Genomic DNA, 27,139 nt, shown 5'->3' with positions numbered 1-27,139 from the left:
CATGATTCCAGATCCGCTGCAACCTATCCACCACAGAATCCACCCCAGGACAGTCAGAAGGCTCCACATGACCCGAAGAAAAGCGAGGATGGAAACCAGAGTTGCAGAAAAAAGGCGAAACCAAGGTGGCGGAACTAGCCCGATTATTAAGGGCAAACTCAGCCAACGGCAAGAATGTCACCCAATCGTCCTGATCAGCAGAGACAAAACACCTCAAATAAGCCTCCAAAGTCTGATTGGTTCGCTCCGTCTGTCCATTAGTCTGAGGATGGAAAGCAGACGAAAACGACAAATCAATACCCATCCTACTACAAAAGGATCGCCAGAACCTGGAAACGAACTGGGATCCTCTGTCTGACACAATATTCTCAGGGATGCCGTGCAAACGAACCACGTTCTGGAAAAACACAGGAACCAGATCGGAAGAGAAAGGCAGCTTAGGCAAAGGAACCAAATGGACCATCTTTGAGAAGCGATCACATATCACCCAGATAACGGACATGCCCTGAGATAGCGGAAGATCAGAAATGAAATCCATGGAGATATGTGTCCAAGGTCTCTTCGGGACAGGCAAGGGCAAGAGCAAACCGCTGGCACGAGAACAGCAAGGCTTAGCTCGAGCACAAGTCCCACAGGACTGCACAAATGACCGCACATCCCTTGACAAGGAAGGCCACCAAAAGGACCTGGCCACCAGATCTCTGGTGCCAAAAATTCCCGGGTGACCTGCCAACGCCGAGGAATGAACCTCGGAAATGACTCTGCTGGTCCACTTATCCGGGACAAACAGTCTGTCAGGTGGACAAGACTCAGGCCTATCAGCCTGAAATCTCTGCAACACACGTCGCAGATCCGGAGAAATAGCTGACAAGATAACTCCATCTTTAAGAATACCAACAGGATCAGCGACTCCAGGAGCATCAGGCACAAAGCTCCTAGAAAGAGCATCGGCCTTCACATTCTTTGAACCCGGTAAATACGAGACAACAAAATCAAAGCGGGAGAAAAACAATGACCAGCGGGCCTGTCTCGGATTAAGGCGTTTAGCAGACTCGAGATACATCAGATTTTTGTGATCAGTCAAGACCACCACACGATGCTTAGCACCCTCGAGCCAATGACGCCACTCCTCAAATGCCCATTTCATGGCCAACAACTCCCGATTGCCCACATCATAATTTCGCTCGGCAGGCGAAAACTTCCTAGAGAAAAAGGCACAAGGTTTCATAACAGAGCAACCAGGGCCTCTCTGCGACAAAACGGCCCCTGCTCCAATCTCTGAAGCATCCACCTCAACCTGAAAGGGAAGTGAGACATCGGGCTGGCACAAAACAGGCGCCGAAGTAAACCGGCGTTTCAACTCCTGGAAAGCCTCCACGGCAGCAGGAGCCCAGTTAGCTACATCGGAGCCCTTCTTGGTCATATCCGTCAAAGGTTTCACAATGCTAGAAAAATTAGCGATAAAACGACGGTAGAAGTTAGCGAAACCCAAGAACTTCTGAAGACTCTTAACTGACGAGGGCTGAGTCCAATCAAGAATAGCTCGGACCTTGACTGGGTCCATCTCCACAGCAGAAGGGGAAAAAATGAACCCCAAAAAGGGAACCTTCTGTACACCAAAGAGACACTTTGAGCCCTTGATAAACAAAGAATTTTCACGCAAAATTTTAAAGACCAACCTGACCTGCTCCACATGCGAATCCCAATTATCAGAAAAAACCAAAATATCATCCAGATAAACAATCAAAAATGTATCCAGATACTTCCGGAAAATGTCATGCATAAAGGACTGAAAAACTGAAGGCGCATTGGAGAGCCCAAAAGGCATCACCAAGTACTCAAAATGACCTTCGGGCGTATTGAATGCGGTTTTCCATTCATCACCTTGCTTAATGCGCACAAGGTTGTACGCACCACGAAGGTCTATCTTGGTGAACCACTTGGCACCTTTAATCCGGGCAAACAAGTCAGACAACAGCGGTAAAGGATACTGAAATTTGACAGTGATCTTATTTAAAAGCCGATAATCAATACAAGGTCTCAAAGATCCGTCCTTTTTTGCCACAAAAAAGAATCCCGCACCAAGAGGGGAAGAAGACGGACGAATATGTCCTTTCTCCAGAGACTCCTTGATATATGAACGCATAGCGGTATGTTCAGGTACCGACAGATTAAACAGTCTTCCCTTAGGAAATTTACTGCCTGGGATCAAATCTATAGCACAGTCACAGTCCCTATGAGGAGGCAGTGCACTGGACTCAGACTCACTGAAGACATCCTGATAATCAGACAAATACTCCGGAACTTCCGAAGGCGTAGAAGAAGCAATAGACACAGGCAGGGAATCCCCATGAATACCCCGACAGCCCCAACTTGAGACTGACATAGCCTTCCAGTCCAGGACTGGATTATGGGTCTGTAACCATGGCAGCCCTAAAACAACCAAATCATGCATTTTATGTAAAACCAGGAAACGTATCACCTCGCGGTGTTCAGGAGTCATGCACATGGTAACCTGTGTCCAATACTGCGGTTTATTTGCTGCCAATGGCGTAGCATCAATACCCCTAAGAGGAATAGGATTTTCTAATGGTTCAAGAGTAAAACCACAGTGCTTAGCAAATGACAGATCCATAAGACTCAGGGCAGCACCTGAATCTACAAACGCCATGACAGGATAAGACGACAGTGAGCAAATCAAAGTTACAGACAGAATAAATTTAGGTTGCAAATTACCAACGGTGACAGGACTAACAACCTTAGCTATACGTTTAGAGCATGCTGAGATAACATGTGTAGAATCACCACAGTAGTAGCACAAGCCATTCCGGCGTCTATGAATTTTCCGCTCATTTCTAGTCAGGATTCTATCACATTGCATTAAATCAGGTGTCTGTTCAGACAACACCATGAGGGAATTTGCGGTTTTTCTATCACATTGCACCTAATTAGGTGTCTGTTCAGACAACACCATGAGGGAATTTGCGGTTTTGCGCTCCCGCAACCGCCGGTCAATTTGAATAGCCAGTGCCATAGTATCATTCAGACCTGTGGGAATGGGAAAACCCACCATAACATTCTTAATGGCTTCAGAAAGGCCATTTCTAAAATTAGCGGCCAGTGCCCACTCGTTCCAATGTGTCAGCACGGACCATTTCCGAAATTTTTGGCAATACACTTCAGCCTCGTCCTGCCCCTGAGACATAGCCAGCAAGGCCTTTTCTGCCTGAATCTCAAGATTGGGTTCCTCATAAAGTAAACCGAGCGCCAGAAAAAACGCATTAATATCAGCCAATGCCGGATCTCCTGGCGCCAGCGAAAAAGCCCAATCCTGAGGGTCGCCCCGTAAGAACGAAATAACAATTTTTACTTGCTGAGCAGAGTCTCCAGATGAACAGGGTCTCAGGGACAAAAACAATTTACAATTATTCATGAAATTCCTAAACTTAAACCTGTCTCCGGAAAACAGTTCAGGAATCGGTATTTTAGGTTCTGACCTAGGATTTCTGATAACATAGTCTTGTATGCCCTGCACACGAGTAGCCAGCTGGTCCACACTTGTAATCAAGGTCTGGACATTCATGTCTGCAGCAAGCATAGCCACTCTGAGGTAAAGGGGAAGAAGAAAAAAAAAAACTCAGAATCTTCTTTCTTATAATCCCTCTTCTGCAATGCATTAAACATTTAATACTGGCCTGGCAAACTGTTATGACCCCAATGGCGAGGGTCTCAGAGGTACGTGGAAGTCTGCAGAATACAAAAATCCAGCTCATAGGGCAGTGGTAGCTGGGTTGACCATATATCTACTCCTAACGCCAACACTAGAAGTAGCCGGGGATCATTCCTACGTTGATTCTAGATGACACGCTCCAGCCGGAGAATCTAGCTACCCCTAGTAGAGGAAAACAAAAGACCTTTCTTGCCTCCAGAGAAGGGGACCCCAAAGCTGGATAGAAGCCCCCCACAAATAATAACGGTGAGGTAAGAGGAAATGACAAACACAGAAATGAACCAGATTTAGCACAGAGAGGCCCGCTTACTGATAGCAGAATAAAGAAAGGTAACTTATATGGTCAACAAAAACCCTATCAAAATCCACACTGGAAATTCAAGAACCCCCGAACCGTCTAACGGTCCGGGGGGAGAACACCAGCCCCCTAGAGCTTCCAGCAAAGGTCAGGATATAGATTTAGAACAAGCTGGACAAAAATACAAAACCAAAACAAATAGCAAAAAGCAAAAGGCAGACTTAGCTGATATAACTGGAACCAGGATCAGTAGACAAGAGCACAGCAGACTAGCTCTGATAATTACGTTGCCAGGCATTGAACTGAAGGTCCAGGGAGCTTAAATAGCAACACCCCTAACTAACGACCCAGGTGCGGATAAAAGGAATGACAGAAAAACCAGAGTCAAAAAACTAGTAACCACTAGAGGGAGCAAAAAGCAAATTCACAACAGTCTCCAAGGTCTGATTCGTCCGCTCGGTCTGGCCATTAGTCTGAGGATGGAAAGCAGACGAGAAAGACAAATCTATGCCCATCCTAGCACAGAATGCTCGCCAAAATCTAGACACGAATTGGGTACCTCTGTCAGAAACGATATTCTCCGGAATACCATGCAAACGGACCACATTTTGAAAAAACAGAGGAACCAACTCGGAAGAAGAAGGCAACTTAGGCAGGGGAACCAAATGGACCATCTTAGAGAAACGATCACACACCACCCAGATGACAGACATCTTCTGAGAAACAGGAAGATCCGAAATAAAATCCATCGAGATGTGCGTCCAGGGCCTCTTCGGGATAGGCAAGGGCAACAACAATCCACTAGCCCGAGAACAACAAGGCTTGGCCCGAGCACAAACGTCACAAGACTGCACGAAGCCTCGCACATCTCGAGACAGGGAAGGCCACCAGAAGGACCTTGCCACCAAATCCCTGGTACCAAAGATTCCAGGATGACCTGCCAACGCAGAAGAATGAACCTCAGAAATGACTTTTCTGGTCCAATCATCAGGAACAAACAGTCTACCAGGTGGGCAACGATCAGGTCTATCCGCCTGAAACTCCTGCAAGGCCCGCCGCAGGTCTGGAGAAACGGCAGACTTGCAAGAGATTCAATTACAAGCACACTCAGAACTGAGGAAAAAAAAAAAAATCTTCAGCAGACTTCTCTTTTCTCTCCTTTCTCTGTCAATTAATTTAACCCTTTTAGGCCGGTCAAACTGTTATGGTTCTCAATGGCAAGAGAACATAGCCCAGCAAACATACGAACTAGCTCTTGGAAGGATGGAAACTAAACTGACCATGAACTAAACCTGCCGCACAACTAACAGTAGCCGGGTAGCGTAGCCTGCGTTTTATCCCTAGATGCCCAGCGCCGGCCGGAGGACTAACTAATCCTGGCAGAGGAAAATATAGTCCTGGCTCACCTCTAGAGAAATTTCCCCGAAAGGCAGACAGAGGCCCCCACAAATATTGGCGGTGATTTTAGATGAAATGACAAACGTAGTATGAAAATAGGTTTAGCAAAATTGAGGTCCGCTTACTAGATAGCAGGAAGACAGAAAGGGTACTTTCATGGTCAGCTGAAAACCCTAACAAAATACCATCCTGAAATTACTTTAAGACTCTAGTATTAACTCATAACATCAGAGTGGCAATTTCAGATCACAAGAGCTTTCCAGACACAGAAACGAAACTACAGCTGTGAACTGGAACAAAATGCAAAAACAAACAAGGACTAAGTCCAACTTAGCTGGGAGTTGTCTAGCAGCAGGAACATGCACAGAAAGGCTTCTGATTACAATGTTGACCGGCATGGAAGTGACAGAGGAGCAAGGCTAAATAGCGACTCCCACATCCTGATGGAAACAGGTGAACAGAGAGGATGATGCACACCTGTTCAATTCCACCAGTGGCCACCGGGGGAGCCCAAAATCCAATTTCACAACACAGAAGGAGGGGAGCTGTGAGTGCAGCGCTTGCCCACTGCACTTACAACTCAATTATACAAACTAAGGATTTCTCCAAAACAGAAAAAAAGAAATTTGTTCAAAAAGGAAGTGATTTAATCAGCAGTAAAACATCTTTACAAACATGCCTTAAGCTTGGAGTATAAAATCTTCATTACAGGTTTTTTTAATATCTTATTTCAGCTACATTTTCAGCTTAAATCTAAATCTGTCATTAAAATAGCAATATATTCTGAGCAGGAATTTATTTTACTTTTTAATTATTTTTTTTTTAGTGTACACATTCTTAATATAAAAAATAATCTAACTAATGACTATGTGAGATGCATGGACGTGCCTCAAAAGTCAAAAATAAAAAATTGGAAGTCAGGCCGCACCCTAAATCAATAACGTCTCTATGGACAACAGGATATAATTCGGAGACATTGGTCAGTATTAGCAAGGGGGCACACTAGTGTGAGTGAATTTCAGCTGCCCCCATTATTCTCGTATAGGAGGAATAAAAATCTGAAGGATGAGTTGGTTACATCGGATGTTGGCAGCTCAAGGAGGGACCTACAAACTACTTTGAGCCATCCGAGCCTGGGTAATTTTCCCTGTCTCGAATGTGCGTGCTGTAATAACCTGATTAAAGGGGCAGTGTTTTGTCATCCCCATACGGGGAAAGAATATATGATACGGAAACGCTATACGTGCAAAAGTAGTTTTGTGGTCTATATCCTGAGCTGCCCCTGTGGTCTCTACTATGTAGGGGAGACCACGATGGAAGTTAAAGCGAGGATCTCAAAACATAAAAGTACTATAAGAACAAAGCTCGTTGACCTTCCAGTTCCTAGGCATTTTCATTAAATGGGACATTCAGTCACTCAACTCAGATATCGCGTTATTGATGATGTACCTATATTAAGACGGGGTGGTGATCGTGTCTCTTTCCTTAAGAAAAAAGAGTTAAAATGGATATATGAGCTCGACACCCTTTATCCCAGGGGTCTAAATATTGATTATCCACAAAGTTGTCTCTTGTAGCAGTATATAGTTCACTGTAGTTCCTCATTGGTATAATTTTGTTTTTAACCTTTTATGTACCATCTTATGTTGCTATTGCAATAAGGGTGGTAGTAATAACAGTCCTCTTCATTTGGATGGTGTATACATAAATGTACAAGAATTATCTCTAAAAAAAAATTGTTGTGATAGCCATAAGTTGAGTATGCTGCTACTATGTTCTTCTACTGTTGGTATAAGTGTGTCCCTGATCCTTCTATATATACCGTCCCTTCCATGAATATGGACATTGTTATAATGGTAATATTTCAGGATGGTTGTTTCCTTTTCATCTGCTGTCTTTTATTTCAGGTCCATGTTGGTGAGCCTGAATTTGTTATTTGTGTGCAGGAGTTGATTAACTCTCATGGCCACTCTAAGCTGAATGTGCCTGCCCTCGTCAGATTGCAAATGCTAAGCAGCTTGAGGCTGGGCAAGTACCAGCATGGGAGACTGGCTGGGAATTAATACCCAATTGGTTTTGCTGCACAATATGGACCTGGAATGAAAGAATACAATTGGGAGTTTTTTATTTATATGGTCAGACTGCGACTTGGAGAGAAGGAATGCTGAGAGAGCGCTCCTGTCATGCACACCTATGGCAGATTTGTTTTTGTTTTTTTGTGCTGCTGTTATATCGGATCTGCGACATGCGCACAAGACTCCTGCAGACCGATGATGTCATGGACATGTGTGCGGCGATGAACGTTCCTGTCCTGCGCACCTTTGATCCTGGTGTGGTGCTGTAATTTCGGATCTGTGACATGCGCATAAGACTTCTGTAAGCCGATGACGTGCGCACAGTGATGGACACGAGTGGGCGTACTCATTGGAGATGACACATCGAGAAATCACTCCTTGGATTGGTGGACTGCTGAACATTGCATGCTGGGGAGGTGGCGGTCACATGATGCGAGAGCTGGAGAATTGATAGGACTGTTACCGCTATGAACACTCCCATGCTGCTATGGCAATCACTGATGCTATGCTCTGATTGGTGCGATTGGTGTTGTTTACACCATGGACTCTGGGGATGTTTATGTGGATTTGTGGGCGCAATTCAATAGTAGAGAACGATCAGAGTAAGTTGAACTATGTTAGTAGTTAGTATATACAGAGGGCTGGTTATTGGTTATTGTTTTTTACTGTGTATATGTTTGTTATATTTAATGTCGTTTTTTCTATTTGCACATGGCTACCCCATTGGTTACTAGTTAATTGATGGGTTGGGTCAGATGGTATATAATGGTGGTTATATGGTCTTTTCACTATGCTTGATAAAGGTCTCAGGACCGAAACGTTGCAGATGGCAGAATAAACACGTAAGCTGTTCTGTCACAATTGCTGTGGTGCTGTCCGTTTCTTCTTTTGCATGCCTCAAAAGTCAACTTGCATCAATGTGCGGCTCCCTGGAATGTCCAATTTCTGATTCTTCGCCTTCTAATTTGTGTTTCCCTGTGAAAATCTTTTTTTTTCTCACTGTTCAATCCTGATAAACACACTAACTTATTTTTTTTTTGTCAAACCTTGGAATTCAATGGGATTTTAATCACATTGCAACCTTTATTTAATGAAATCCCTTGATTGACCCTCATTTACTTACCAGATATCTGTCTTATTCCCAAGCCGGCACTCGACACTTCTCCAGAATTCCGTGTCACCGTTTCGTATTTGCCTGTCATCTTTCACTGTCTGCTACAAATACACCATCACCGAATGCTGCCCAGGAGAAGGCCCAAGGGACTCAAACCTCTTCTCGTAAACTGAACTCTAACTGTTTCTTTGCATTGCACACATGTTATGTTAAAAGCCGGGACATCACGACAAGCCCGTTACAACCTTTTTTCTTACGGGATGTGAACAGTCCAGGGACACCAGGCCTAGCGCGATACTCAATGACCTCCTCCTGTGCAGCAGTCATCAGTGATCTTATGAGCAGTAACAGACAGTGGCAGAGGAGCACTTAGGCTATCGATGTCTTGTGTCTTACCAAACCACCAAGAACGCAGCATGGCTTCACTTTACCCTCTTATCTTATTGGATATCATTAGCTTTCATAATATATATTAAAAGCTATTTCCTATCCAGGGTGGCAAGCAGAAGTACTTTAAGGAAAAATACAGAGGTGAGGTGACGCCGAGTTTGGAAGAAGAAGGGGCTTCTAGTGCTCCGTGGGTTGCTTGCTCTCGATGTTGTCTTTCTTGAGTGCTGTAGAGGACACTAAATTATAATGTGCAGCAAATGGATCAATTTTCTTCACTCTCATTCCACTTGTGTGAGTAAAGGCATAGCAATATCTTGACTACACGGCACCAAGGGCATATAGGAAATTGAATGCACATCATTGTCAATTTTTATTAACTCCATCAATACCATCATTCTCCGTGTACTGAGCTCTCTGGCATATTTTCCTCATTACATTTTTTTTTTCCTGATTTAATTCCCCAGCACAAAAGGATCTCATCCTCTTCGCTTTCCTTGCCCATCACGTCACCCCCACCCCCCGCGCTCTCTCCCTACTATGTTATTATACAGGAACAACCTCTATTTTAGCTATAATTTTCTTTTGATATGAAAGCAGCCCATTTCATCCTAGACTATCCAGCCATTACTGCTGACAGCACAGAAACCTATTTGGAGGAAGAATATAATTACGGAAACATTATATTGGTGTAAACAATTTTTAAATATCCACTTATCATAGAGCGGGAGCTGTTTTCAGCACCACCGTCTTTGGACAGCTCCAGCACTCACGAGCCCGTTTAATGGCAATCTTTTACTATTTCTTCCACGCAATTAAATGATATCTTATTTTTAATTAAACTACCAAAATGACTTTTTTTGGATTCGGAGCTTAATGCACTAAAAATAGCTTTGTCTGAACATAAACCATGCCAAACCCTATCAGATCATCGCTTCTTCAGAATTGGGCTACTGCTCGCTGCAGGGTCAGATGTGAAACAGTTTTTTTTCTTTAATAACAAATCTTAAATCTGATCCAGATTGCTAATCAGCAGTGTTTATTGTGTCATACATCTCCAAGGAACAAAGAACACAAGCCTTGCCGAATCTCCCTTAATGCACTTTAACTATGCGGCTACTCACCGACAAAACGGCCAGTGCAAAATCATCAGTAAAGGTCCATTTAGACAGGCCGATAATCGGGAACAACAGCTTCTAGAAAATGTTCATTATCGACCTGTTTAAACAGGAAGACAATCACCTTGAAAAAGAGAAAAATGCTTGCATTTAAGATACAATGGTTTTAAATGGAATCTGTTAGCCAGCATAAGTACATGTGGGGGTTCCCTAGCAACCAGGCAACCCCCACATGTACTTATGCTGGCTAACAGATGTAAATCATTCAGCTGCGGCAAGCAAAACTAAATCTCCGAGCACTAAAAAATACTCGGAGGACACCCGAGCATGCTCAAGAAATCTCGAGTAACAAGTATATTCACTCATCACTAGCCCCTGGCTTTTGCAGGTCTTTAATAATAATAGTCTTTTCAAATGGACCAAAGAGACCCTTTGGACCACCCAGGGTCCTGAGCCCCAGTATGATTGCAACCCCTTTGAAAAAAAAATTGTGTTACTCTACTGAGATTTTTATGTTATAAATGTCTTCTTTGAATGTATTGAATTTGTATTGTGAAATATTGAAGTCCTGAAACCACCACTCCAGTGATTGCATTTTTTTCCATTGCATTGATGTCACTAATTTAAGTTTCCTTCCCTTAGTATTATGCTCACCAGCTTCCGTCTTCATCTGTTATCTAGTCCCCTTCTTCAGGTTGTGACCTGCCGGATCACTCAAGTATTTTGCCAGATCCAGGCTCTCTTAGACTTAGCTTGTGACCGTTAGCTTTGACTTCCGATCAGTCCGACGTTGCGGTTACAAGATGGCAGATCAGGACCTGAGCGGCGTCGAGAAGAGCAGAAGACAATGGCTCATTAGTATATTTCTTAGGTCAGGGATTTTATGTTAGTGGCACCACCCCAGCGCTGAAATAAAAAACAAAACACTGGAGTGGCGCTTTAATGAATCTTTCAGTATTCTAAGAGTGGACACATTTTTTATCTTCGTGCAAATCAAAATTGCCGTATTTTTACCTAAGACGATTTTGTGTTGTTCTCTCGAGTGCAGTTGCGTGTCTGTGTGAGAATGTGATGAATCTGTACTGTAAACATTGTCTTATCTTCATAAATAGGTAAAATTGTAAAGCTCTTATGAAAACAAGCGCCTTCACCAGGGATGAAAAGGTTACTGCCGGGTACAGGCATCAGCTGATGAGAGTATTATTCTCATCATCGTATGCTTGGTCTCGCTGATAGCAGCAAGAGCATGCGTGCGATGATGAGTTCACCAGCCAGCATGTGACTGTGCAATAAGTAAATTGATTAAATAAATATATGGCATGGGGTCCACTCTATTTTTGATAACCAGTGCAGGTAAAGCTGATGGTATGGGAACAAGGTTCAAGTAAGTATTTCAGCTATAGGGCACCAATGGCCCTGAACGTTTAAAATGCTGCAGAGGAAAAGCTGATTTTCCTTGCAGAATGGGACAGTTTGGACCAGTGACTCAGCCAAGTCGCTGGTCCAAGCTATCAATTTTGTAAGAAATAGGCCAGGATAGCGGTAGTGTCAAGAAGATGCAATTACTCCTTTTGGCTATGTTCACATGCCATGCCATGCTGTGGCTCATAACTACAGCAGCTCTACAGTCTCTACACCATTTCTCTGCAATATTCCTTAATCTTGCTGAGAAGCAGCGCAGAGGCCAGTTGGTTTTGTTGATGAAACAGTAGATCTTCGAGGTGATACAGCCAGCGGTTGTCCAGGACTTTAACATTGATGGCTTATCCTTAGGATAGGTCATCAATGTCTGATCAGTGGTGGTGCAGTTCGCAGCACCCCCACCAATCCGATATTACTGGTTGTTGTCGGCAACCAGTGCTGCCCAGTTACGAAGATGCACAGCTCCATTGATGAAATAGTGGCCACGGATGGGTACTGCACATCCAACCCCTATTACTTGAATAGAGGGCGGATGTGTAGAACCGGCAGCGGCCACCATATAGTCGAAGGAGATGTGCTGTGCATGTCTGTAACTCGGCAGTTCCGGACACCGCCAACACTGGGAACAGCAGATTGGAGGAGGTGCCATGTGTCGCACCACCACCAATCAGACATTGAAGACCTATGCTAAGGATAGGCCATCAATGTTAAAGTTCCAATCACCCCTTTAATTGATCCATGCAGTGAAGCACTGGCACAGAGCGGCTGCAGCATGACCACCGCTCGTGAATGCAGCCTTAATTATCTTTACTGTGGGTAAGGGTAGACACATTTGTGCCTCACAGCTGAACTAAATTGTCAAATTTATAGAAAGGTTAAATTATTTGCAGTCAATTTGCATCAGTATGCACGCGAAGAAGTTAACCAGATTGGATATTATTTTCTGCAGGGTATATAAACAGCAGCTAATATCTTGTTTTCGTGCACATAGCTGCTTTTGTCATGTTCGCTGCACTCCAGAAAGATATATTTTTATCCTAAATTGATTTTTTTTAGGAGTGCATGCCTAAACTTGCATTTTCATTTTTAAGGGAAGGGAATGAAATATAATGTACGGTAGCGGAATGCGAAATGCGCTGCTATAATGTAAGCAGCTTCTCTCCTTGCAGATGTACCATAAAATTCTCCCATTGTTAATTCAATGTAAACACCCACTAGATAGCGGATAGCGAAATGTTTGGCTATTCCGGAGAGCTAATTTAACATCTAATACACAAATAAAGTGATATGATAATATTTCTCGTACAAGCAGACTTTACTTGATCTTCTATTATTCAGTTTCATTCTATCCGGATATCAAAAGATTTTCATATTCCCATATTATGCAAAACATGATCTTAAGCATTCGGATATTGTGTTTGTCCTCTTTGTCTCTACCTAGGCTGTTTGCATTGGATTTATTTCTTTCCTAATGTAATTCTTCGTATCTTTTTTCTTTTTTCTTCTCCACATTGTAATAGGGTGGAATGATTGCTCTCCTGCTGTGCATCCTGTGCCTTCTCCTTATTTTATATACTAGACGACGGTGGTGCAAGAGGAGACGTGCACCCCAGCCGCAGAAGAGTGCGAGTGCAGAAGCTGCCAATGAGATCCACTACATCCCTTCCGTGCTCATTGGAGGTAGCCATGGACGAGAGAGTCTTCGCAATGCGCGAGGACAGTCTACACATCCGGGTGGTACCCTTGGAATCCGTGAAACCCCTATCCTTGACGGTTATGAATATGATGTCACTGAGCTTCGTCATCATCTCCAACGGGAGTGCATGAATGGTGGGGAAGATTTTGGAAGCCAGGTGTCCCGTACACTGGACTCCCTCCATGGATGCAATGATAAGAACACCATGGACCTCACTCCTGGTGGGTTTTTAATGAAAAGAACCATTTCAATAAACCACAAGCCAACAAATCTCTTGACATCTGTCAAGATTTGGTTGCTTGTATTTATGTCCAATTTTAATGTATCATGATTACAGATGTGTCTTTCCTTACTTTTCTTACGAGAGATGAGCAAATCTTTTCAAATTTGAATTTGTCAGGTTCAACTAATTTCTCCAAAAAATAAAATTTTGGGGCAAATTTGGCAGACTCACTTTAAAATGACTGCTAAATTCCCTGCCTCGGCTTTTATACAGGCTACCTTTTAACCCCTCCAGATTTGCTCTGCCATATCATATGATGTAAAAGCTGCAAAGCATTTTGGGGAAACTCTCCCAGCTACACCCCTGAAGTCATTTTAGTCTTCTCTGATTAATATGATCTTCTACAATGTGGAAAAATAGCAACTACCATTTTAGGTGAATTGTGTGAATTGAATAGCAAATTGTTCGAATATGCCAGATTTAGCAAATTTCTAAAAATTTGTCAGGAATTTTGATTTGTTCATCTCTGCTCTCAGGATATCCTGAGTTAAGTGCCATGGTCAGCCTAAAAAAAGCAACAAAATGATTTTACAAAGCTCTGCTGGGATATGCATATACTATGTGTGTCACCCCTATGGTCGTGATGTAAATTGTGGCCTGTTGAGGTATTTTCTAACATGGATTGATAATGTAATGAATTGAAATCAGGAACAGTTGAAGTTGAAATTGGTGGAAAGGTAAAAGTAGACACATCTGTATGGCATGCCCCGTAAATTAGTTGTCTTCTCAGTGGGAAAAGCAGATGGTGTCTAGTAGTATAATATATTATTGTTTTGAGCAATTCTAAATATTGGAAGCAAAAATTGGAACATACTTAAATTTTTTAATTCCGCACCAATCCCAAGTCATAGATGATTGAGGTCTTCCGTCTCCAGCATGATGAAGTGTCATGAGTCTGGAGCAGAGGATGTAATGATACCAAAAAGGCCAGCGATTGTCTGCTTCGGCCGTGGGAGGGCAGTGACCCCTTCAATGATTTTCCACGCACAAAATCCTATTTGTACAGCTCAGCTCCATTAGGGACTGCTCATATCGGCTTTTTTGTTTGCATTTTCGGAGTACTCTAGAAAACATGGAAAAAAAATTAGCTCGCCCAAAGCAGGATATCCGACATGAACAAAACATTGTCATATGGTTTTAAGAGGAAGAGAAAATCCAGCAAAGATGGAATCTTTGAAAATGGAGAATTTTATTCCAAATTGATTAAAATCCAATCCAGCAAGGCGAACCGCAGACGCGTTTCAAGCTTAGTCTTTATTCATGCAAGTCTGAAACGCGTCTGCGTGCACCATGCTGGATTGGATTGCGTGAATTGAATAAACTTCTACATTTTAAAGGATTCCATCCTTGCTGGATTTTCTCTTCCTCTTCCTCTAGGTATGCACAATAGAGAAGTCCATAGAGATCAAATAGTCAGAAAGAGGATATAAAAGTGTCCTTTTGGACCCCTGTACCAGTATATGTCAAAGTACCATAACCATTGTATAAACTAACATAGCAAATCTTGCTTGTTCATTCCATTGAGTGCAGTAATAAATTGCATGCTTTGCAATATATACTTTTTTAACAAGAGAGCCAATACGTGATGGATGTTACCCTATAACATGGCAGACATCATTTAAACCTATAAGCCAGGAAAATCTCCCTACAAATCCAGTCCCGACAAGTGCCTTAAATCATCATCCCTCCCCGATATAATGGCATCTGTTTGACAGATTCCTTTTGAGCTGTCCATGGTTTTTCTATGTCATCCATTGAGCGAATGCCATTGTTGCAGATGGGTGACGAATGTGATGGATGCAACACACAGTGGCATCCGTCACCTATTAGATAGAATGGCGTCCATTTAACTAATATGTCATGTAAAGCTCATGGGTAGCTCAAGAGTTCTCCATTAAACAGATCCCATTATTCCGTGGATGGATGGGGCTGTGAGGCATCGGTCACAGGCCTCTGCACTCTGTAAGTGGAGAACTTTTCCTTCCATATGTATTAGATGGGGAAAAAAAGTGACGTGAACAAGGTCTTGGTGCTAATGATCTGAATGAGCGATCGGAGTTAAACGTCCACTGACTAAACATTAATGGCCAATCCTTAGGACACGACATCAATATTTGAGTCCAAGAAAACTCCTTTAAAAGTACAGTAGGCCTCTATTTTTTGGTATTTGACATACAAGAATTGCTTTTTCTCTTGCTTTTTTAGAGAATGAAGGAAAGATTTGCTCTTTAGTACCTCTCCTCGTCGGAAGTGCTGTGCGTCATGTAATGCTTTGCAGAGAAGCCGTCACTTAGAATAGAAGGAGCGATGCTATTTTCCAAAACACTTTTGGAAAGATAAGTGTGTGCTGGGTTTTTTTTTTGTGTGTGACGCTTTTACAACTCCTATAAAAGCAGAATATTTTTTTTTTCTCCATCTAGAGGAGTACTTCTGTCTCAAAGTGCTCCTCGTTCTACTTAAAATGCATGCCCCTGAGGCATCATTACATGTGTGATTCTTCAGCCCCCAGTTCCTTCAATAATAGAAAAAAAAAAAGAAAAGAAGAAGGAAAAAAAAAGAATAAAGTTCAGAAAAACAAATTATTGCATTTTACTTACGGTAGATTGTTGATGGCAGAAGGTTATGTCAATGTTATTGACAGTCCTCATATCATAGTTATAAATATGGGGATGATCTCATGAAAGGAAAATCTATCTTATTGGTTTATAGTTAGAGCTGGAGATAAATATGAGTCTTCATTCCATATCTGAAGAACCTTAAAGTACTTTTCCAAAAGTAATACTTTATCCCATATCATTAAGATAGGATTCCAATGGTCAGATCTCAAGCGATCGGCAAGACATCCCCTGAGATCAGGGCTCTGGAACCCAGAGAACAGATTCCGCACCATTCATTGTTTAGGGGACTTCCAGCCAACCGAGGGCTGTACCCCAGTGATCAGACAGCATATACATCCTATCGATGGGGATAACTTTTTTTTTTTAAGGAGGAGTATCAGTTTAATTTAGTTTCAATATCAGCAAAATACTTTTAAAGTTCCCATGAAAGCAACATTTTCTTAAACTAAAAATGGACTAACTATTTGTCCAGATTCAAGAAGTTTGTATTTTATGGTGGCCATTCACATGAATGATAAACCTTGCAACACGTGTGGATCCATCACAGTGAGACCAACTCTTTGGCTCATTGAGGGGAGAGAACCCCACACTAGGATGTTTAATGGGAATCTGTCATTTTTGTGTAGTATACTAATAGTATCCTAATAAGGCTTGGGCGGCCCTTTCAGGATATTTAACTTTTATTTCTCTACGTGACCCCGTTGTGTTCCTGTAAGCCTTGGACAAATTTATTGTCTTGCATTGGCAAGTCAAGCATATGTAAATTGCAAATTAATATTCACCCCTTCCTGTGCCCATAGTCCCACCCACCCCTCTGCACTGGCGTCACTGATTCAGTCAGACTTCTGTATGCCCAAGGATCATTGCAATTCTCGACTGGCCCTCTCCTCTCCTGACCAGAGAGTGACAGCTGCATAGAAATACTGTACATGCTGTCACGCTTATGTCAGGAGAGTAGACGGCCAGTCCAAGGATTGCAATGCGATCCTCAGATGAGTAATAAGTGACGTCGGCACAGAGGGTTGGGCGGCATTATGGGCTGGGAAAGGGATTAATATTCATTTCACATTTACATGCATGCCGGAAAGTCAAATTTATGTAAATGTAAAATGAATATTCAACCCATTCCCAGCCCATAATCCCACCCAACCATCTGCATCACTGTTTGTGTGCAGTCAGACTGCTGTATTATACGCCCGAGGATCGCATTGCAGTCCTAGGACTGGCCGTCTGCTCTCCTTACATGAGCGTGACAGCATGCATTGCTATACTGCACAAAAATGACCTGACTGATTCTCTTTAAATTCCTTATAAGAAAACTTTAAAGAAAGTCTCTTCTCAAATCAAATGAAATCCAATGATAGATGATTTCTAACCACTTTTTTCAATATTTTTTTTCTCTAACCCTGGGTAGCAAATGACTATGTGCTCCTGCCTGTTAATGAACGATGGAGTAACAGGATATATATTTAAAAGTTTTAACAGCCTCTGATTGCTGCAATCACTCATACCTCGCTACTGTCCAAGATTGAGTAGGACAGTTCATAATTGGGGAGGAGATATCCCCCTGTCCAGAGAAAAAAGGGCTGTGTCCTGATTACAGCTCTGCAGCATGATGATGTCTCCTCCTTGCAGGTTCAGATGCCAATATGATTGTTCAGATTTTCCTTCTCTGGTTCAAGACTTTGTGCCTATATTATGTACACTCATTGATAAACTGTTTGCTTTTCCTACGGTTTGACCCACCCCGGGAAAACACTATATTCTGTTCTTCTTTATAGGCACATTACACTGGTACATAAAGATACAGATGTATGTTACAGTACAGTAGGAAAACACTATATTCTGTTCTTCTTTATAGGCACAATACACTGGTACATAGAGATACATATGTATGCTACAGTATACTAGGAAAACTTTATATGCTGTTCTTCTTTATAGGCACATTACACTGGAACATAGAGATACAGATGTATGCTACAGTATAGTAGGAAAACACTACATGCTGTTCTTCTTTATAGGCACATTACACTGGTACATAAAGATACAGATGTATGTTACAGTACGGTAGGAAAACACTATATTCTGTTCTTCTTTATAGGCACATTACACTGGAACATAGAGATACAGATGTATGTTACAGTATACTAGGAAAACTCTACATGCTGTTCTTCTTTATAGGCACATTATACTGGTACATAAAGATACAGATGTATGTTACAGTACAGTAGGAAAACACTATATTCTGTTCTTCATTATAGGCACATTACACTGGAACATAGAGATATAGATGTATGTTACAGTATACTAGGAAAACACTACATGCTGTTCTTCTTTATAGGCACATTACACTGGAACATAGAGATACAGATCTATGTTACAGTACACCTCTATATACTACTAGCTTACTAAATATGCATATATTCACCTTCATAAGCAACTGTCGCTTCAGTGCCTCCATTCGCGTGTCCGTCATCAATCTTTGCAAATTTCCTGCACCAAAGGAGATGTGGACACGTACAGAATGTGACCACTAGGGCCAGTTGTTGGCTTCAATGGTCATATGCAGCATGTATGGCATGTGATAGGAGAAGGATATAAGCATAGATTAGCGGAAAACACCGGACAGGAATGGATGCACTGGGAAATAAAGATTTGACTTTAGTCTAGTTTTTTTATTGTTTAAAAACTGTAAAATCTCATTTAAAAAAAAATGAGTCTACAAATTATATGCTATGGCCACTTGACTGGGACAATGTCCATTTTACATGCCATTTTCAAACTAAGTGAGCAAACTACTATTGATTTCTGAAAGAAAAATGAAAACAATGGTTACTTTTTTTAAATCTATACATTCCCATGCATAAATACATGGGCTGCAGAGGTAGCAGTCGTACTGCTCTCTATAGGATCCAGATGCCTTTGGCACTTAAAAAGACACCAGGATCAAAACTAATGCACCAGAGTGTGCAATTGTGACTCAGAAGTGTAAAAATTATTGGGTCAATGGGAAATGGATAAATGGCAACATAATTCTCCATTGGATTTATTCAAGGGCAAACAGTAGCAAACACCAGCAGCATATGAATGCCCTGTAAGTACAGTACGTACATTACATCTCCATTCTTCAATAATTTAATCTACAGTTTTAGTGTTCTTTATCCGCATACAATATTAAGCAGCTTTATGCGGAGAATGCATTATGGCAAGTACACAAGTGTAGCCTCCCAATTATTGAAACTGCCATGTACAGGAGGTGAAAGCCGAGCCTTAGAAATAGCAGATGTTCATCTTGATGAGATGCAAATGATGTGATAATGAGTCCTAAGCGTACCCCTTTCATTGACATATACAGGTGTTAATGCCGAAGAATAGCATCACACTTATAATTTTGTGCATCGGTAAATCTGAACGTGCTAATATCTCAGGTATTTGTGCAGTGTACACAGATCGGTGTGTAGAATAAAAAGAATAATTACCCCCCGGAGCATAATTAAGTCACAAATGATGCAGTATTGTTTTTAAATTAATAATTGATTTTATCATATATTAATCATACATGAGGTTTCTCGTAAATTTTAGCCAAATGGAGAAAAATAGGGATAAAAGACTTTCTTTAGTTACCATATATGGTGACTTACGAAAGTATTCACCCCCTTGGCTTTTTGCCTATTTTCTTACATTACAACCTGTGTTTAAATATTGTTGAAATCCGATTGGTGTGTGATGCATCAGCACTAAATAGTCTAAGTTTGTTAAGTGAGAAAAATATAGGCATAAATTAAATTTATGAAATAAAGTAACTAAAAATTGACATGTGCATATGTATTCACCCCTTTTGCAATGAAGCCCCTAAAAATGTTTGGGTGCAAGTAATTACCTTCATAAGTCACCTGCTTAGTGAAAGGAAGTCCACCTGTGTGCAATCTAAGTGTCACACAGTCTGTCAGTATATACACACCATTACTGAAAGGCCACAGAGGCTGCAACACCATTAACAAGAGGCACCACTAACCAAACACCATGAAGACCAAGGAGCTCTCCAAACAACACCATGAAGACCAAGGAGCTCTTCAAACAACACCATGAAAACCAAGGAGCTCTCCAAACAACGCCATGAAGACCAAGGAGCTCTCCAAACAACACCATGAAGACCAAGGAGCTCTCCAAACAACACCATGAAGACCAAGGAGCTCTTTAAACAACACTATGAAGACGAAGAAGCTCTCCAAACAACACCATGAAGACCAAGGAGCTCTCCAAACAACACCATGAAGACCAAGGAGCTCTCCAAACAACACCATGAAGACCAAGGAGCTCTCCAAACAACACCATGAAGACCAAGGAGCTCTCCAAACAACACCATGAAGACCAAGGAGCTCTCCAAACAACACCATGAAGACCAAGGAGCTCTCCAAACAACACCATGAAGACCAAGATGCTCTCCAAACAACACCATGAAGACCAAGGAGATCTCCAAACAACACCATGAAGATCAAGGAGCTTTCCAAACAACACCATGAAGACCAAGGAGTTCTCCAAACAACACCATGAAGACCAAGGAGCTCTCCAAACAACACCATGAAGACCAAGGAGCTCTTCAAACAACGCTATGAAGATGAAGAAGCTCTCCAAACAACACCATGAAGACCAAGGAGCTCTCCAAACAACACCATGAAGACCAATGAGCTCTCCAAACAACACCATGAAGACCAAGTTGCTCTCCAAACAACACCATGAAGACCAAGGAGATCTCCAAACAACACCATGAAGACCAAGGAGCTCTCCAAACAACACCATGAAGACCAAGTTGCTCTCCAAACAACACCATGCAGACCAAGGAGATCTCCAAACAACACCATGAAGATCAAGGAGCTCTTCAAAGAACACCATGAAGACCAAGGAGTTCTCTAAACAACACCATGAAGACCAAGGAGCTCTCCTGTTATGACCCCAATGGCGAGGGTCTCAGAGGAACAAGTAAGTCTGCGAAGTACAAAAATCCAGCTCATAGGGCAGTGGTAACTGGGTTGACCATATATCTACTCCTAACGCCAACACTAGAAGTAGCCGGGGAACATGCCTACATTGGTCGCTAGATGTCTCGCGCCAGCCGGAGGACTAACTACCCCTAGAAGAGGAAAACAAAGACCTCTCTTGCCTCCAGAGAATAGACCCCAAAAGTTGGATACAAGCCCCCCACAAATAATAACGGTGAGGTAAGAGGAAATGACAAACACAGAGATGAACTAGGTTTAGCAAAGAGAGGCCCACTTACTAATAGCAGAATGTAGTAAGATAACTTATATGGTCAACAAAAACCCTATCAAAAATCCACACTGGAAATTCAAGAACCCCCGAACCGTCTAACGGCCCGGGGGGAGAACTCCAGCCTCCCTAGAGCTTCCAGCAAGGTTAGGATACAGATTATGTACAAGCTGGACAAAAATGCAAACAAAAACAAATAGCAAAAAGCAAGAAAGCAGACTTAGCTTAATCTAGCAGGAACCAGGATCAGTAGACAAGAGCACAACAGATTAGCTCTGATTACAACGTTGCCAGGCATTGAACTGAAGGTCCAGGGAGCTTATATAGCAACACCCCTGACCTAACGACCCAGGTGAGCATACAAGGGATGGCAGACATTCCCAGAGTCAAATCACTAGTAACCACTAGAGGGAGCCAAAAAGGTAAATTCACAACACTCTCCAAACAACACCATGAAGACCAAGGAGTTGTCCAAACAACACAGTGAAGACCAAGAAGCGCTCCAAACAACACCATGAAGACCAAGGAGCTCTCCAAACAACACCATGAAGACCAAGGAGCTCTCCAAACAACACCATGAAGACCAAGGAGCGCTCCAAACAACACCATGAAGACTGTCATGATCTCAATGGCAAGAGAACATAGCATCAGCATATATAGGAACTAGCTCTTGGAAGATGGGAACTGAGCTGACCATGAACTAAACCTAACGCACAACTAGCAGTGGCCGGGTAGCATGCCTACGTTGATTCTAGATGCCCAGCACCAGCCGGAGGACTAAATAATGCTAGCAGAGGAAAATAAGTCCTAGCTCACCTCTAGAGAAATACCCCGAAAGGAGACAGAGGCCCTCCACATGTATTGGCGGTGAATTAAGATGAAATAACAAAACGTAGTATGAAAATAGGTTTAGCAAATTTGAGGTCCACTTACTACATAGCAGAAGACAGAAAGAACACTTTCATGGTCAGCTAAAAACCCTATCAAAACACCATCCAGAAATTACTTTAAAACTCTGGCATTAACTCATAACACCAGAGTGGCAATTCCTGTTCACAAGAGCTTTCCAGACACAGTAACGAAACTACAGCTGTGAACTGGAACAAAAATGCAAAAACAAACATGGACAAGAGTCCAACTTATCTAGTAGTTGTCTAGGAGCAGGAACAAGCACAGAGAGGCTTCTGATAACATTGTTGACCGGCAAGCAACTAACAAAGCAGCAAGGTTATATAGCGACTCCCACATCTTGATGGGAACAGGTGAACAGAGAAGATGAAAACACCAGTTCAATTCCACCAGTAGCCACCGGGGGAGCCCAGAATCCAAATTCACAACAGTACCCCCCCCTCAAGGAGGGGGCACCGAACCCTCACCAGAACCACCAGGGCGATCAGGATGGGCCCTATGAAAGGCACGAACCAGATCAGAGGCATGAACATCAGATGCATTCACCCAAGAATTATCCTCCTGGCCGTATCCCTTCCACTTGACCAGATACTGGAGTCTCCGTCTGGAAACACGAGAGTCTAAGATTTTCTCCACAACGTACTCCAACTCACCCTCAACCAACACCGGAGCAGGAGGCTCAACGGAAGGCACAACCGGTACCTCATACCTGCGCAATAATGACCGATGAAAAACTTTATGAATAGAAAAGGATGCAGGGAGGTCCAAACGGAAGGAAACAGGGTTAAGAATCTCCAATATCTTATACGGGCCGATGAACCGAGGCTTAAACTTAGGAGAAGAGACCCTCATAGGGACAAAACGAGAAGACAACCACACCAAATCCCCAACACAAAGCCGAGGACCAACACGACGGTGGCAGTTGGCAAAAAGCTGAGTCTTCTCCTGGGACAACCTCAAATTGTCCACCACCTGCCCCCAGATCTGATGCAATCTCTCCACCACAGCATCCACTCCAGGACAATCCGAAGATTCCACCTGACCAGAGGAAAATCGAGGATGAAACCCCGAATTACAGAAAAACGGGGACACCAAAGTGGCAGAGCTGGCCCGATTATTGAGAGCGAACTCCGCCAATGGCAAAAAAACAACCCAATCATCCTGGTCAGCAGACACAAAACACCTCAGATATGTCTCCAGGGTCTGATTAATCCGCTCGGTCTGGCCATTCGTCTGAGGATGGAAAGCGGACGAAAAAGATAAATCTATGCCCATCCTAGCACAGAATGCCCGCCAAAATCTAGACACGAATTGAGTCCCTCTGTCAGAAACGATATTCTCAGGAATACCATGCAAACGAACAACATTTTGAAAAAACAGAGGAACCAACTCGGAAGAAGAAGGCAACTTGGGCAGAGGAACCAAATGGACCATCTTAGAGAAACGGTCACACACCACCCAGATGACAGACATCTTCTGAGAAACAGGCAGATCTGAAATAAAATCCATCGAGATGTGCGTCCAAGGCCTCTTAGGAATAGGCAAGGGCAACAATAATCCACTAGCCCGAGAACAACAAGGCTTGGCCCGAGCACAAACGTCACAAGACTGCACAAAGCCTCGCACATCTCGTGACAGGGAAGGCCACCAGAAGGACCTTGCCACCAAATCCCTGGTACCAAAAATGCCAGGATGACCTGCCAACGCAGAAGAATGAACCTCAGAGATTACTCTACTGGTCCAATCATCAGGAACAAACAGTTTATCAGGTGGGCAACGATCAGGTCTATCCGCCTGAAACTCCTGCAAGGCCCGCCGCAGGTCTGGAGAAACGGCTGACAATACCACTCCATCCTTAAGGATACCTGTGGGCTCAGAGTTACCAGGCGAGTCAGGCTCAAAACTCCTAGAAAGGGCATCCGCCTTAACATTCTTAGAACCCGGTAGGTATGACACCACAAAATTAAACCGAGAGAAAAATAATGACCAGCGCGCCTGTCTAGGATTCAGGCGCCTGGCGGTCTCAAGATAAATCAAATTTTTGTGGTCCGTCAATACCACCACCTGATGTCTGGCCCCCTCAAGCCAATGGCGCCACTCCTCAAAAGCCCACTTCATGGCCAAAAGCTCCCGATTCCCAACATCATAATTCCGCTCAGCGGGCGAAAATTTACGGGAAAAGAAGGCACAAGGCCTCATCACGGAGCAGTCAGAACTTTTCTGCGACAACACTGCCCCAGCTCCGATCTCAGAAGCGTCGACCTCAACCTGAAAAGGTAGAGCAACATCAGGCTGACGCAACACAGGGGCAGAGGAAAAACGGCGCTTAAGCTCCCGAAAGGCCTCCACAGCATCAGGGGACCAATCAGCAACATCAGCACCCTTCTTAGTCAAATCGGTCAATGGCTTAGCAATATCCGAAAAACCAGCAATAAATCGACGATAAAAGTTAGCAAAGCCCAAAAATTTCTGAAGACTCTTAAGAGAAGAGGGCTGCGTCCAATCACAAATAGCTTGAACCTTGACAGGATCCATTTCAATGGAAGAGGGGGAAAAAATATATCCCAAAAAGGAAATCCTCTGTACCCCAAAAACACACTTAGAACCCTTCACACACAAAGAATTAGACCGCAAAACCTGAAAAACCCTCCTGACTTGCTGGACATGAGAGTCCCAGTCATCCGAAAAAATCAGAATATCATCCAGATACACAATCATAAATTTATCCAAATAATCGCGAAAAATATCATGCATAAAGGACTGGAAAACTGACGGAGCATTTGAAAGACCAAAAGGCATCACTAAATACTCAAAGTGGCCCTCGGGCGTATTAAATGCGGTTTTCCACTCATCCCCCTGCCTGATTCGCACCAAATTATACGCCCCACGAAGGTCAATCTTAGAGAACCACTTGGCCCCCTTTATGCGAGCAAACAAATCAGTCAGCAACGGCAATGGGTATTGATATTTAACAGTGATTTTATTCAAAAGCCGATAATCAATACATGGTCTCAAAGAGCCGTCTTTTTTTGACACAAAGAAAAAACCGGCTCCTAAGGGAGATGACGATGGACGAATATGTCCCTTTTCCAAGGACTCCTTTATATATTCTCGCATAGCAGCATGTTCAGGCACAGACAGATTAAATAAACGACCCTTTGGGTATTTACTACCCGGGATTAAATCTATGGCACAATCGCACTCTCGGTGCGGAGGTAACGAACCAAGCTTGGATTCTTCAAAGACGTCACGATAGTCAGACAGGAACTCAGGAATTTCAGAGGGAATAGATGATGAAATGGAAACCACAGGTACATCCCCATGAGCCCCCTTACATCCCCAGCTCAACACAGACATAGCTCTCCAGTCGAGGACTGGGTTGTGAGATTGCAGCCAAGGCAATCCTAGCACCAAATCATCATGTAGATTATACAGCACCAGAAAGCGAATAATCTCCTGGTGATCCGGATTAATACGCATAGTTACTTGTGTCCAGTATTGTGGTTTATTATTAGCCAATGGGGTGGAGTCAATCCCCTTCAGAGGAATAGGAGTCTCCAAAGGCTCTAAATCATACCCACAGCGTTTGGCAAAGGACCAATCCATAAGACTCAAAGCGGCGCCAGAGTCGACATAGGCGTCCGTGGTAATAGATGACAAAGAGCAAATCAGGGTCACAGATAGAATAAACTTAGACGGTGAGGTGCAAATGGAAACAGATTTACCAAGCTTTTTAGTGCGTTTAGAGCATGCTGATATAACATGAGTAGAATCACCACAATAGAAACACAACCCATTTTTCCGTCTAAAATTCTGCCGCTCGCTTCGGGACAGAATTCTATCACACTGCATACTCTCTGGCGACTTCTCAGTGGACACCGCCAGATGGTGCACTGGTTTGCGCTCCCGCAAACGCCTATCGATCTGAATAGCCATCGTCATGGACTCATTCAGACCCGCAGGCACAGGGAACCCCACCATAACATCCTTAATGGCATCAGAGAGACCCTCTCTGAAAGTCGCCGCCAGGGCGCACTCATTCCACTGAGTAAGCACAGACCATTTACGGAATCTTTGGCAGTAAATTTCCGCTTCATCTTGCCCCTGAGATAGGGACATCAAAGTTTTTTCTGCCTGAAGCTCCAAATGAGGTTCGTCATAAAGCAACCCCAAGGCCAGAAAAAACGCATCCACATTGAGCAACGCAGGATCCCCTGGTGTCAATGAAAAAGCCCAGTCTTGAGGGTCGCCCCGGAGCAAGGAAATCACAATCCTGACCTGCTGTGCAGGGTCTCCGGCAGAGCGAGATTTCAGGGACAAAAATAATTTGCAATTATTTCGAAAATTCTGAAACCCAGATCTATTCCCCGAGAAAAATTCCGGCAAAGGAATTCTCGGCTCAGATACAGATGCATGACAAACAAAATCTTGCAAATTTTGTACCTTCGTGGCGAGATTATTCAAACCTGCAGTTACACTCTGAAGATCCATTACAAACAGGTGGACACAGAGCCATTCAAGGGTTAAGAGGAGGTAAGAAGCAGCTAGACAGCAATTAAGGGCTAGACAGCAAAACTCTGAAGGGAAAAAAAAAAAAAAAATTTCCCTTAAACACTTCTCTATCTCCTGCTTCAGCCCAAACAATTAACACTTTGTGGGCCGGTCAAACTGTCATGATCTCAATGGCAAGAGAACATAGCATCAGCATATATAGGAACTAGCTCTTGGAAGATGGGAACTGAGCTGACCATGAACTAAACCTAACGCACAACTAGCAGTGGCCGGGTAGCATGCCTACGTTGATTCTAGATGCCCAGCACCAG

General features: G+C 43.1%; 1 protein-coding gene across 6 annotated transcripts in view; it reads left to right on the top strand.

The window, feature by feature from the left end:
* Window positions 1-27,139, top strand: part of ASTN1 (astrotactin 1) — a 476,663-nt gene that overhangs the window by 256,376 nt on the left and 193,148 nt on the right. For all 6 annotated transcript variants that reach the window (XM_077276252.1, XM_077276255.1, XM_077276254.1 and 3 more), the window contains one exon: window positions 13,063-13,459. In XM_077276252.1, the coding sequence (XP_077132367.1) occupies window positions 13,063-13,459 (397 nt within the window). The remainder of the gene's footprint in view (window positions 1-13,062; window positions 13,460-27,139) is intronic.

This window comes from Ranitomeya variabilis, chromosome 8 (assembly GCF_051348905.1).
Source record: "Ranitomeya variabilis isolate aRanVar5 chromosome 8, aRanVar5.hap1, whole genome shotgun sequence".
In the NCBI taxonomy this organism is placed as follows: Eukaryota; Metazoa; Chordata; class Amphibia; order Anura; family Dendrobatidae; genus Ranitomeya; species Ranitomeya variabilis.
Note: the sequence above shows the minus strand (reverse complement) of the source record. Positions and strands in the feature narration are given on the sequence as shown.